Source organism: Schistocerca nitens, chromosome 2 (assembly GCF_023898315.1).
Source record: "Schistocerca nitens isolate TAMUIC-IGC-003100 chromosome 2, iqSchNite1.1, whole genome shotgun sequence".
Classification (NCBI taxonomy): domain Eukaryota; kingdom Metazoa; phylum Arthropoda; class Insecta; order Orthoptera; family Acrididae; genus Schistocerca; species Schistocerca nitens.
The window spans coordinates 613,007,792-613,021,832 of NC_064615.1; the positions used below are offsets into that span (position 1 = coordinate 613,007,792).

General features: G+C 42.1%; 2 protein-coding genes across 6 annotated transcripts in view; both read right to left on the minus strand.

Moving 5' to 3' along the window:
• LOC126236700 (brachyurin-like) overlaps positions 1-7,251 on the minus strand; it is a 245,556-nt gene extending 238,305 nt beyond the window's left edge. Inside the window, exons 1-3 of the mRNA XM_049946219.1 lie at positions 7,150-7,251; positions 4,091-4,157; positions 296-464 (exon numbers count right to left, since the gene is read on the minus strand). Coding sequence (XP_049802176.1) covers positions 296-464; positions 4,091-4,157; positions 7,150-7,197 — 284 coding nt within the window. The 5' untranslated portion in view covers positions 7,198-7,251. The remainder of the gene's footprint in view (positions 1-295; positions 465-4,090; positions 4,158-7,149) is intronic.
• Positions 1-14,041, minus strand: part of LOC126236697 (brachyurin-like) — a 173,885-nt gene that overhangs the window by 49,701 nt on the left and 110,143 nt on the right. The gene's annotated exons all lie outside the window — the stretch shown is intronic.

Below are 14,041 nucleotides of genomic sequence, written 5' to 3' on the forward strand. Positions count from 1 at the left end.
TGTTGCGCTGTGTCAGATGTGATCAACTTCCGGTCCCTCAAGGCAAGAAGAGTGCAATTCATAATATATTGAAGATGACTTCATACAGGATTCCAGTCCGTCTCCTGAAGTTGATAAGTAGGAAGCTTGTCGAAACGTTGCTTCAAGGCAGTATTGTTTTAAGGTAGTAACACAGGAAGATTTCGTCAGTGCAATTCGACGTCAAGTCTTACAATAGCAAATGAACGTAGTCTTTTTTCGAATAAACATGAGACCACCTTTTGGATCTTGGCGTTGGTACATTGGTTTTACTCACCCGGAGGCGCAGTGCCCCGCTGTTAGGACGACAGAGGCGGAGATCAGCGACCCGCCACACATGTAGGAGTAGTCCATAATGACGGACGCCTGGTATGGGAACTGGCCGAGTGAGGCTGGGGCGCCATTTACAATGCGGCCAGCAGCCTTTTCAGCCTTTGGATGTCCAGCTGAAACAGGCGCAAACTGGTTTTGATTGGCAGTTTAGTTAAACACTGAAGGAGGGGTTTGGGAATATGACAAGTTTTTGTCCTGGTCGTATCTATATATTCAGATAAAACTTGCACAAGTCACACAAAATGTACACTGCCCAATGGTAACAATGATCGATGGAATTTTCATGGATGACAGTGCCCTACGTCAACGGGCCACAGTTGTTCGCGACTGGTGTGAAGAACATTCTGGACAACTCGGGCGAATGATTTCGCCACTTAGAAAACCCGACATGAACCTCATACAATATTTATGGTATAACCGAGAGGTCAGTAAGTGGATAAAATCCTACACCGTCAACACTTTCGCAATTATGAACGGGCATGGAGGCAGTATAGCTCAATATTTCTTCACTGGACTTACAACGACTTGTTGCTTCACTACGCCGGGCAACACAATATTAGGAGGTACCGAATGAGTCACCTCACTGTAGAGACACATTAAGAGAATGTCCAAGTGTACGTGCAAGTGCTGATTCATCGACACAATAATTAATTCCTGCTCAGAAGACGACCACAAACCGTCGACATGTAGTAACAACGTGGCATCTATGGCAGAACCAGCAGAATGAACGATAGCTTTGATAAAAATGTGAGTCTCCCACCAAGAGCAAGCTGTGGGACTGGGCTGGCGGATCCGTTAAACCCCACTGGTTAATCTCTGCCGGGACTGCTGACCATGGAGCTAGCTCGCCCGTGCTCCATTCTAATGGCTGACGCACGTGGATGCTGAATTGTTAGGGACTGCTATGGGTTTCCCAGAACTCCGGTCCTAGAGATTTGGCAATGTGGCGATTCACTACCGTAGGTCGAAGATATATAATTCCGCGACCAGGGCTGCCTGAAGTACACAACTTCCTTAACCCTGAGCTGTCCTAGGGGTAATGATCAAAAACTGCCAGTAAGTCATCTGTTGCAATATATTCAACAAATGAAGGACCATCCTTTAAGAGTTTTGGGTGTTTTTCTTTCTTATATGACATTTAATTTAAGCAGTTATTGAAATTACTTGAACTGCCTTACATATCGTGAAGCGAATACTTAGTTCCAGTTGTATACAACTTCCTGTTGCTTTGTGGAAATACAACCCGCAGAGCATTCCAAGTGGCAGAAACTCCTTCTCAATCCTATGTGATATTGGTCCGACACACATGAGTGATATCGCAGGATGGGTTGCATTACGAGTGTTCTGTAAGTAATATACTTTGTAGGCTAACTGCAGTTTCCCTATGTTCTATCAATTAACTGAAGTCTGACACCTGTTTTACTTACAACTGAGCCCGTACGATGATTCTGTTTAACAACTCGCAAACTGTTACGCCCATATATTTGTATGAGTTTATTGGTTCCGATCATGAGTCATTGATATTGCACAGGATCTGGTAAAAAGTCCTCCCGTATTTCAAATGTGGATACAAACAAAGATAGAAAGATACGGAGTTTTATTTGTGAACAACAAATACTATGCCATTTTAAGTTAGTACGTGTCGTCTTCTATTGCTGACACATTAAGGAAGCCTTAAGGAGCTGTCCATTTTCGTGTCATTTCCGGTGTAATGGCAGCCACTTCCTGGGTGATTGCCTCCTTCCGTGCTTGCAGAGATGTGGGTATATGTTTGTGCACTTCAGCCTCCAAGTTTCCACATAGGAAAAAAAGAATCAGAAGGTAATAAATCAGGTGACGTAGGGGGCAGGCGATTTCTCCTCAAGAAGAGAGAAGGCGCCTGCTGAAAATGGCATGTACGCTACTGATCGATACCTCGTCCACATCAGTAACCCCATGACAACTCACACAGTGGCCTCTGCAAAAACAGGAGGTCTTTTTGCCGGACCCTATATTTATACTACCTGTTCCCATTTTGTAAAATTCCCAATTTCAACGTTCTGAACATTTAAGGTTCCGATTTTAGCACAACTTTTAAGTCTTATTAATATCTGACATGATTTTGTGCGGCATTTTCCACACTGTACTTCATTAAAGGTAAGTATATCATCTACAGAAATCTGAGATAACTATTAAATTTGACTGCCAGGTAATTAATATAACAATATTAACAGTAATGGTCTCCACGCACTTCCCTGCGGCATGCTTGGAGTTCTACGTCTATAGATGACTGTCCTGTTAAGGTAACATGCTGTGCCCTCCATACTAACAAATTCTCAAAAAATGTTCATTAGTACCTAAGCTTACACACTACTTAACCTAAATTATCCTAAGAACAAACACACACAGTCATGCTCGAGGGAGGACTCGAACCTCCGCCTTGACCAGCCGCACAGTCCATGACTGCCGCGCCTTAGACCAACAAATTCTCAAACAAGATACGAGTTTCACTTTATATCCTATACAATAGCAATTTCGTTAGTAACTGTTTGTTTAGTAATGAGCAAGACGCATTTCTGAAGTCAAGAAACACTGCATTTACCTTCATACATGGCTATCAGCATGTTATGTAAGAAGGGCGCATTCCGAGTTGACGAAGATGCCACCTGTATTAATCAGTAACTAACAGAAACATTTAACCTAACAGCCAAATAAGCACAGAGTTTTCTCTTGATGGTGGACAAGAGATCAATCGTCTCGGAGGGATCTTACGATGTAGTTCCTGAAGGAGACGGATTTTTTCCGTTCTCAATAAGCGAACTCGCTTACTACGTCGTACCACAGCGTCAAGTACGTTGTAAAACAATAGTACCACTTATCCAGTCCCCTTCACTTCTTACATTATCATGTTGTTAGCGTTGTCCAGAGTTTGTTTGCTTTTTGTCAGTTGCTTCTTACATATGTCGCAGAAAATCCTTGCTCCACATTGTGTTCACTTTAGTACTTTTGTTTCCATCATGGGCCTGTCATCATACCATATGACTGTTGTTGTGAGGTTAGCGCCCCCAGCTTTTAGTTATACTACTATAGGCACCAGGATACTACACACGTACCACAGAGGTATGACACACTGTGTTTCCCGCTCAGAGGACTTGGCGGAAATAACAACTGATCGATAATGTAGGGAGGTAGGTAGCACCATGCGAAGATTCTACAGTTATTTCATGGGTACTTTGTATAATACCTTGGACATGAATATCACATATGCAAAGAACGTTTGCTAGAATGACCAGGCAGAAAAGACTTAAAGGAGATTTTATGTACTGAACTAGTGTATGTACAAGAGCTAAATAGTGATAGACAGAACTATGGCGATAAGAAATGGCACACAATTTGCGACGTATGACTCTGCTGCTACGAGAAATGCGTATTCTGTGATAAGCCGATTTAAAGGTCGCCAATAAGTAAGCAACCAGTTATAAAATGTCACGGATTCGAGGATTAAGTAAGAGTGAATTAAATATCGTAATTTAATATCTGTAACTATACTAATAATGATGCTGCAAAACCGTTGTGGCAGTCTCTCTATTTTAAGCCGAATTTTAGTGGGGTTTTCACAGGTAACTTGAGCGTAAACTGCGGCAACATACAGCCTATGTTCTGTCAAATCGGATCAAGAAAAAATATCGTAATTTAAGGTTCTGTAAATGCGAAAGGGTGTTTGTCTGTTACTTTTCCACAACATTATAGAATTACTTACGCACAAGTGGCTTTGTCTTCACCATAGGTGTGAGATTGCGGTGTAGCGTCGCATACTGGGGCAGCGCCTGTCAACAAAGGAATTTTATACATTTTTGTTGATATCGTGTTCAGCAAAACCATACGTCGAAAATACGTCATCTTCTATATATGTATCTATACTAATAATGATGCTGTAAAACCGTTGTGGCTGTCTCTCTATTTTAAAGACGAATTTTAGTGGGGTTTTTACAGGTAACTTGAGCGTAGACTGGGGCAACATATAGGCTATGTTCTGTCAAATTGGATCAAAATAAATATCGTAATTTAATATCTGTAACTATACTAATAATGATGCTGTAAAACCGTTGTGGCTGTCTCTCTATTTTAATACGAATTTTAGTGGGGTTTTCACAGGTAACTTGAGCGTAAACTGCGGCTACATACAGCCTATGTTCTGTCAAATCGGATCAAGAAAAAATATCGTAATTTAAGGTTCTGTAAATGCGAAAGGGTGTTTGTCTGTTACTTTTCCACAACTTAAGCGCTGAATCGATTTTGATGATATTTGGTATAGAGATAGCTTGAAAGCTATGGAAGAACGCAGGATACTATAAAAAAGTGTTTAATTTAAGAAATTTATTGATTTGAAAAATATTAAGCTAATTAGGAGAAAATATTTGCTCTTTGATAAAGCTGTTTATTCTTTGATTTATGAACTTCATCGTACTTGAGAAAATGCTTTTTTTGGTTGGTATGTTTTACGAAATACGATTTAATGTAACGTAGACAATGCTTACACAATCCCCAATGTTTTTAATCCGTGCTGTACCATAATATGAGCGAAAGTATCTGAGTTATGGTTTCACGACTAAACTGCTGAACCATAAAATGTGATATGGAGACAGCTTTAATCTCGAGGAAGAACATAGAATATTTTAGAAAATAAAAAAGGCTGCACCTAATATCATGAAATAACAGATGGAACACGCTTGCACCACTTAGCAACAACGTTGTGTGCGTGCAGCCTTGTTGTGAACTGGAGTAGGGGATGTGATGGAAGGAGGGGGAGGGGAGGGCCGTGTATGGCACACATCCTGAGCCAAACTTACCCAAACAAGCAGACACGTGAGGGCTGCTCAGGTTATTGCATGTACAGTAGGTTACTCTCCATCACTCATCCTAACAAAACTACTGATATGCATGCACAGGCAGAGGAAACAGCTAGTTTTCAAACAATCAACTAAGGTAGGAAATTATTTCATGTATTAATACCGAACTAGAATAGAGCAGGATAGCGTCTGTGGTGACAAATTGTTTTACAATCTGTTGCGAGTTACATGCATTACCACTCTACATATTCATAAACAACCAGAATTTATGAAGTCAAAACAGTATGAGTAAATTGTCCACACAAAATCATTAAAATTGATGTGGTTGTATGACCAGGTAAATCTTCAAAGGATGTGAAGCTCCACACAAACATGAGGGAACCTAAAGTAACTGAAATTAATACCGTACTGAAGCTGTCATGAAGTAATAACAACAGATCTAATGTACAAAACGTATTAACAAGTGCGGAATGGCAGTGATTGTGGATGTCCAGTCGAAACTTAGTCTTACTATGGGGCAAAGGACCTGCAATGCTCAGAATATTTCCTTCATGCCCTTGATTGATGGCGGTCATGAAATGTAATTAAACAGAATTACTCGATAATAAAATGGGAGAGCAGAGGTTGCACCTTTGCCTGCATAAAGGATGTAATATGATTAGTTAGGACATATGCTTAAAAATATTCAATGGAAACAAACCATTCGTTAATCAGGTGTTATGTTGTGAAAATTATGACAACATATGAAATGGTTTACATTACAAATGTTGTTAGTGTGCATATAAAGTCTGTAAGCTTTCATTCAGTTCTCTTAGAACTGATGTGCTACTCAAGTTATTCAACTACCTGAATCACTACGTTCTAACAAATTATTTACGATAGAATACATAGTGTATTCACACAATTTGCTGCTAAGAAACTGTGAAATTTATTGGAGAAGTTTGAAAAATTCAGATAATAATAATAATAATAAAATTTTCGGAAATTATTGAACATGATAAAAATTGTACCACGTTCAGAAATAGTCGTTGAATGGCGATAATTACATATTACATTGTCGGTGTAGATTCATGCATGTTTCCATTCTTTATCATAGATATTGATTCTGGACTTTGTACACAAAAAAGTCTGCTCTCTTCATATGATGTGGTATTTTAATATTTAGAATGTGAATTACTTCAGGAAGTTGGAGAAAAAAGATAAAAAAAATTGCATTATATGTGACCTAACTAGAAAAAGGACAATACTTCCGTAAGCTAAGCTACATTTTCTCTTATTTAAGACTCTTAGATTAAATTCGTAAAGTATACATCAGAATTTGTAGTTCCGGCTTAGATGAACAAAATTCTATAGTCATAGATGTTTCCTAGCAAGCACACTAACATTTGACAAATTTATATCATTTGATGCACTGTGTCTCTTTGAACTCTGTGTTTTTATGGAACTGCGTATTTTGCATATTTTTGACAGATTCTTATTATTATGATTATCACGTAAGTATGATTTATGTGATATTAACCAATGAACCTCAATGTAGTTCAATTAAAATTCCACAAATCTTATTGCGAAGTTACGTTGTTTATGAGATTATCGATTAGGGTAGCTACTAAATAACTTGGGAGCATAAATCAGACCCTGTTATAAAAAAATGTACCAGGTATAACCTTAACCATAGTCAAATCGACGTATTTCAGCACAGCTGATCAGTACACAACTGGCTTTTCGACTACAGTTCCGCTCTACGATGCACACTGACATCCCTTAGAAGTGTAATGTTCTATTGTGTAATTGTTTGAACCAGTCTACATAAGCTCTGATGTAAGTTTGGTGGTAAGATTGGTTAGACGTAGTGAATGCATTGACGGAAGCCTCAGAATAATCTACACAATGTTCAAAATCGCCATTTAATGACTCATCCTGTTTGCTGCACTTATAGTATATGTGCTAACGTGACTGCACCACATTTTACCTGAACGGCAGCGGCCACGGCAAAAAGCAATATTGCCAACACGTTCATTGTGGTCTTAGACTCGCACCTGCGGGTATCAGATGCATCGCTCCGTTTTATACTCGATATTGCGCAGACTTGTTGACGAATGAGTTATCAAATTCAGTTTAAGATTTCAAGATAAAGCTAACAAAACGGACTTTGAAACGCTCAGAGGGCTCTGATATCTGTAAAATTGGAAAGATAACAGTGATTTCCAAATAACAGGTCGTGGTACATGATCGAAAGAACAAGGAGTGGTTTAGTGGTTTAGCACACAGTCGACAGCATGATTATTTGATATGCATTTGCTATGATTGAAAGAACCCTAGGAGCATCCTGATCGGGGCAGCCCGACGGGGACTTGAAACCGGCTCCTCCCTAATAAGAAAACAATGCCTTAAGCAGCCTAACCTACGTGTAGAAACCATTTACATTACCTAACAAAAAAGGGAAGTAGCCAGAGTGACAGGAGTATAGGAATGAGGGTATGTGACAGAGTATGTGATGTTATGTTAGTGATTACAAACGCTAGAGAAGTTTACAAAACATGTGGGAGTGTGAGACTAATAATCATCATGACACTGGACCTCTCTCTTGCCTGGATGTATGCAAAAGATTCGATTGGGGAAGGTGTCATAAAGCCTTTCTATCCTTTCCTGAGGCAAGTTGGCCCACAACTGTTGTAACTTGTTCTTGATATGGTGTTTACTGGTACTAGGACAATGTTGACCTGCGAGCCGGTCTCACACATGTTCTATCGGGGACAGATTTTGGGATCTCGCTGGCCATGGTAGTACCTCAACAACACACAGACAGTTCAAAGAGACACATGACACTGTAAGCGTATTGTCATATCGCTGGCTTAGTTTCGGAGTATCTTTACGGGCAGCGCGTCTGCAGAGTCGAACATGGGACACGGAACTGTTATGTTGTGTTGTGGGTAGCTCTGGATGTGAGAGGCATAGTTATTATGGGAGTTCAAGTGTTACTACAAGTATTATTACTGTAAGGTGATGAAATATGGATGTGATTCAGAGGAAAGTGCGTAATGACGTAATACAAAATGAGCAGTGCAGCCGATAACGTATTTGTGTATCCTCCCGTTGCGTGTCGCACAGCATCAATCATCCGTGCCGTTTCCGGGCTCTCAGAATGAACTAATGTGAACCAGTAAAAATTAGTTACCATAAAAGAGTGCAATCAAGTGCCAGTGTCTTGCAGCGAGTGTGACAACGTGGGTTCGGTCATCGCGTTTCCGCATCATCAACAATCAGCCGCGCGCGACGGTTACGCTCACGCTCGTACGATTGTTAACTGTGAACTGTAATTTAACTTTATGAGCAGTGTTATGTCATTACTAGTGTCAAGGAGGACTGGTACCGAAAGTGCGTGACGAGCGTAAGAACTTTCGTTCGATCATTCGGCTTCCGCGTCATTACCAATCACCCGTGTTGCGTCGGTTAAGGATACGCTCGTCCAAGTGATATTTTGGACACATAATCATCAAGAATGTTAATTAGGGTCCGCAGCTCGTGGTCGTGCGGTAGCGTTCTCGCTTCCCACGCCCGGGTTCCCGGGTTCGATTCCCGGCGGGGTCAGGGATTTTCTCTGCCTCGTGATGACTGGGTGTTGTGTGACGTCCTTAGGTTAGTTAGGTTTAAGTAGTTCTAAGTTCTAGGGGACTGATGACCATAGATGTTTAGTCCAATAGTGCTCAGAGCCATTTGAAACATTTTTTTTTTTTTTAATTAGGTTAAGCAGCTATGACTTAGAATGTAAACAGTGCAACCTATGATTTTCATATCGTCTCAGAATATAGATGTTCATACCAGAGGTAGGACAGTGTTGTGCTTAACGTTGAGTGGCTCCCCTAAGCCCGCTTGCATATTTAAATACATAATTTCAGGCACGCCAGCAGCAGTGTGGAGCAGAACAATACGACCGCCACGGGATTATCAGGTACGTGATGTAGACAGGGCTCGCGGTCACGAAACGAGAAGCGTCTACCAGTTAAAGAGACCCCCCGCCATTCGTACCCCCGGGCGTGTTACAATATGTGTGGACGAGCATTGTCCAGTTAAAAAATTGCGCGACAGTACTATTGCGTGGGACGTAACACTTGAGGGCGTAGGACGTCCGTATGCCGTCATTGGCAGTCCATTCTTCCCGATCGCAGCACATCAATGAGGTCCCTTTCAGACTCTGTCAGGTGCTGTTAACGCTGTCTCAAATGAGCACGCTGCACCTCCACGTTCTTCGCAGTTGTCAACCAATGTCGGACTCTGTTCGCGCCCCTTATGTGCACTACCAGGCCTGGCTACAACACCAATCACGAACAACGCTCCCTCTGTAGCCGTTCTCCTGTCACGAAGAACTGCAGCTCTAATCATTTACATATCGTCAGACGGAGTGCAAATGTAACAGATTACACTGTTTGACCGTGTCTTCGCCGGCCGCGGTGGCCGAGCGGTTCTATGCGATTCAGTCCAGAATCGCGTGACTGCTACGGTCGCAGGTTCGAATCCTGCCATCAGGCATGGATGTGTAGCGGCACCACCGTTTAGAATAGGGAAAGTTAGTTTTGTGCGACACTCAGAGCTTGAGTTACAGCCAGGTGGGGGCTGGATTGCAGTAAGTTATGCTGACTAGCGGTTGCCCACGGCGAGCCATTGGTTCGACCCTCTGAGGCCAACACGGTGTCCGCAGCCAGCCAGGGCGGGCCACTTCGGCTCGCTACCGAGGGGCAGTCATCTTGGCTCCCAACACATGCAGAGACTTCCGAGGTGAGGGGCTGCAGATTCGCACACTCGATCGCAGGCGGTCGTTGCCGGCGGCATTCCCAGCTACGCCAGCCGAGAAAGAAGCAGCAGCGGGGCCAGCCTACTGCTCCTAGCGGAGCAGTGCAGAGTCAATGGGAAGGGTGGCCGCTGAGTCAGCTACTGGCGCAGCCATCCTGACATAATCGGAACTCTACAGCTGGCGAACAAGGCCGGCACGACACAGCGTTGCGTTGCACAGGTCGCTGCGGCCTCAGCATCGCGGGGCATGTGACGCGGACCGTGGTGAACAAAGGACTGTAGTGGAAACGATGGAAACGAATAAATCATTTGGGAAGTTCTCGCCGAGTTTTAATACGGCACATTGTGGCACCCATCCACTAAATTTGGTGTCTTCCTGCTACATTTAGTCATCCTGATACATTTGGTGTCAATACGCCGCATTTGGCGTCTGATACCACTACATTTGGTGTCAGTATAGCGGACATCGTCTGTCCAATACGACGTTCGAGCCCACCGCCTGTACTATAGTCACAAGATGTGGTGTATGCTGACAAAATTGTTCTTTTTTGAATGCTGGACGTTTTCTTTCTTTGTTTGTTGAATATGGCTTGCCAGAAGCCACATTTCAGATGTTTTGTGTAGGCATAGTATATTTTGTTGTCAGAGTAAGTGTTTGTATGTTTAGGGAGTAACATTGTTTTGTGGCGTTTAATTACTTTTGTTGTTAATTTGAGTATGATGTTTTAATTATCTCCTCCTAAAACGTAAGATGAGGTAGTGAGTGTGCTGATACAGAGCTCTAAGAAGGCAGATTATTCTTGTACTTAAGTGTTTTGCTTAGGACTAACTGGAAATGAAAGAAACATAATGGCAGAATCAAGGACGCAACGTGTGTAGGAACAAGTAGCGGTGCGGATTTTGATGGAAAAAGTAACCAATTGACAGCACACAATACGCAGTTGAGAATTGAATTAACATATAGAAGTGAGCGGGAAACCGCAACTGATCATTCGTTTTGGACTAGGGTGCAGGAGATTGATCCAGCTGCCGCAAGTTTGATTATTACGTTTTCTGACAAGGCATCTGAGGATGTGCGTTCATTTTTGGAGGACATGGAGATGTGAGCAGTGATGAATGATTGGTCTAATGAGCAGTTGTTACATATACCCAAGATTAGATTAATGGGTGAAGCGAAAACATATGTAAGGTGTTCTGAGGCCTTAAGGAACGCAGGACAGTTTAAGCAGTTAAAGGAAGGGCTTTTACAAAGGTACAAGAAACAGAATAGCACTCGGTACTTTAGGGAGAGGTTAAGTACAATGACAAAGAGACGCGGGGAGACGGTGGAGATATTTGCGGACAGGATAAGGTAAATTAATGAGTGTGCTTACGAGTTGGGTCATAGCGATGAAGCGAGTAGTGATCTGTTGCAGGACGCCGAGGAAAGGGCACTTGATATATTTTTGAGAGGGTTACCAGCGCATATGTCACGGAAAGTGCGTGAAGGGACTCTGAAAGATTTCTATTCGGTCATTCAGTTAGCAATTCGACGTGAGGAAATAGATGTGGCAACAGGGGTATGCGAGAGGCAAACAGTGCTTGCAGCGGGTATAAAATGTTGTAAGTGTGGTCACACGGGAAATGGGCAGACGCAATGTACCCAGTAACCAAGGAAATATAGGAAGGGGTGTAAATCAGCAGTGTGGAGGATGGAGAAGTGGAGATAGGAGAGATGAACAATCGTTAAACGACAGAGGGGGCCAAAGACCCACCTAAAGGAGCTCCAGTTTAATTTCAATGCTATGAATATGTATGCAGAGGTGGAATGTTCAGCGGTAGGATCCGTAGGAACTAAAAAGTTTAGGATTTTGTTGGACACAGGGAGCAAGTGTCAGTGGCTACTAAGAATGTAATGGGACGAAGGAAGTTAGACCCACCACATTATAGGTTGCGTGGAGTGGGGGATAAGGAGGTCACGCCTTTGGGGTTGGAGACAGTTGACTTTCGCATAGAGAAAGTCCGATTTAATGCATGCATGGAGGTGGTACCATGGGTGAGCGAGGGCCACGACATGATCCTAGGAGTAGATTTCTTGCATCAACGTCATGTCAAAATTGACCTTGGACAACGAACTGTAGAACTTGGTGGAATGCTATTTCCGGCCGGCCGGAGTGGCCGAGCGATTCTAGGTGCTACAGTCTGGAACCACGCGACCGCAACGGTCGCATCTTTGAATCCTGTCTCGGGCATGGATGTGTGTGATGTCCTTAGTTAGGTTTAAGTAGTTTTAAGTTCTAGGGGACTGATGACCTCAGAAGTTAAGTCCCACAGTGCTCAGAGCCATTTGAACCATTTTTTTTAGTTATTTCCGCTAGGGGAAACTGTTGTCAATGCAGTGCTGTCGCAAGGGGCGTTCAGTGTAATGAACAAATCAATTGAACCGTGTATCATTAACGCTTAATTAGCATTGTAAGTAGGCTGTTTATGTTTTCTTATTGGCAACATTACGTAGCGCTCTGTATGAAAATCACTGGCTGTGCTGTGTGCAGTCTGTGGCTAGTTTGCATTGATGTCTGCCATTGTAGTGTTGGGCAGCTGGATGTTAACAGCGCGTAGCGTTGTGCAGTTGGAGGTGAGCCGCCAGCAGTGGTGGATGTGGGGAGAGAGATGGCGGAGTTTTGAAATTTGTAAGACTGGATGTCATGAACTGCTATATATATTATGACTATTAAGGTAAATACATCATTTGTTCTCTATCAAAATCTTTCATTTGCTAACTATGCCTATCAGTAGTTAGTGCCTTCCGTAGTTTGAATCTTTTATTTAGCTGGCAGTAGTGGCGCTCGCTGTATTGCAGTAGTTCGAGTAACGAAGATTTTTGGTGAGGTAAGTGATTTGGGAAAGATATAGGTTAACGTTAGTAAGGGCCATTCTTTTGTAGAGGTTTTTGAAAGTCAGATTGCGTTGCGCTAAAAATATTGTGTGTCAGTTTAAGCACAGTGTTGTATAATTGATCAAAGGGGATGTTTCATATGTCGACCCCTAGCCGAGGATACCTCACTGGAATCTGCTGATTTTTTCTTGTAGTTTGTGTAAATTTTGTTTATTACTAGCGCGTAATCGTAGAGAGAATATCCTTTGTAGTTGCAGTCTTTCATTGTTGTACAGTAAAACAGGTGTGGCGCGCATGTAAATTTGCACCAAGTATTTCGCAGCTTGCAATTAACTAGATATTATTTTCAGCGCTATGCTAATGTGTTCTCTTATTTTCTGTGTTAGCGTGTGAAATATTGTGACAATAATGGCGTGTGAAAAACGTAACACTAGGCTCAAAAGTAAACAGAGAAATAATAGTGTCGACGAGCGTAGCTTACCAGCACCGCTGTGTAATGAATTAACAGACATTCAAAGTAGTAATTTGGTAACTGTGCATAGGGAAATGGAGCGGGCGTCAAATAATGGTGTAGACAGTGAAACAGGTAGTGAACAGGGAAGCATTATCGATCGATCGGTCGGCAACAGCTCGCCTCAGGAATCGGGAATGACAGAACACAATATTGCAAATACTGTAGATACAGGTTTTGGGTTCTCACCGTTTTCTCAAATGAGTCAAGACACATTTTCCGCTTGTCAAAATGTGAATGTTGCCGGTGCAAATTCACTGCCGAAAAGCACTGAGGAACATGTTTCAGACACCAGTGCATTGTTATTACAATTAATGCAACAAATGGGACAAAAGCTTCAAAAGTTAGACACAATGGAACAAAACCAGAGACAAACACAGCAACAGTTAGACGCAATGGAACAAAATCTTCACACCACACTTGAACAAACACGTGAAGATTTAACTACTGTGTTACATAAAATCGAATCGAAATGTCAAAAAGTCTGTAACGACGTAAAAACACAAATTTGTGTGCATTTTCAACCTATTTTTTCGTGGCATGAAAATGCATTACAGAATCACGAAGCAGCCATAAAAGAACTGCAAATTATTGTTCATGAAAATCATGAGACCTTGCAGGCTAAAATTGACTCAGTTGCATCTACCGATTCGGTTACGCAACTTGCAAAAACTCAGGAAAACTTAA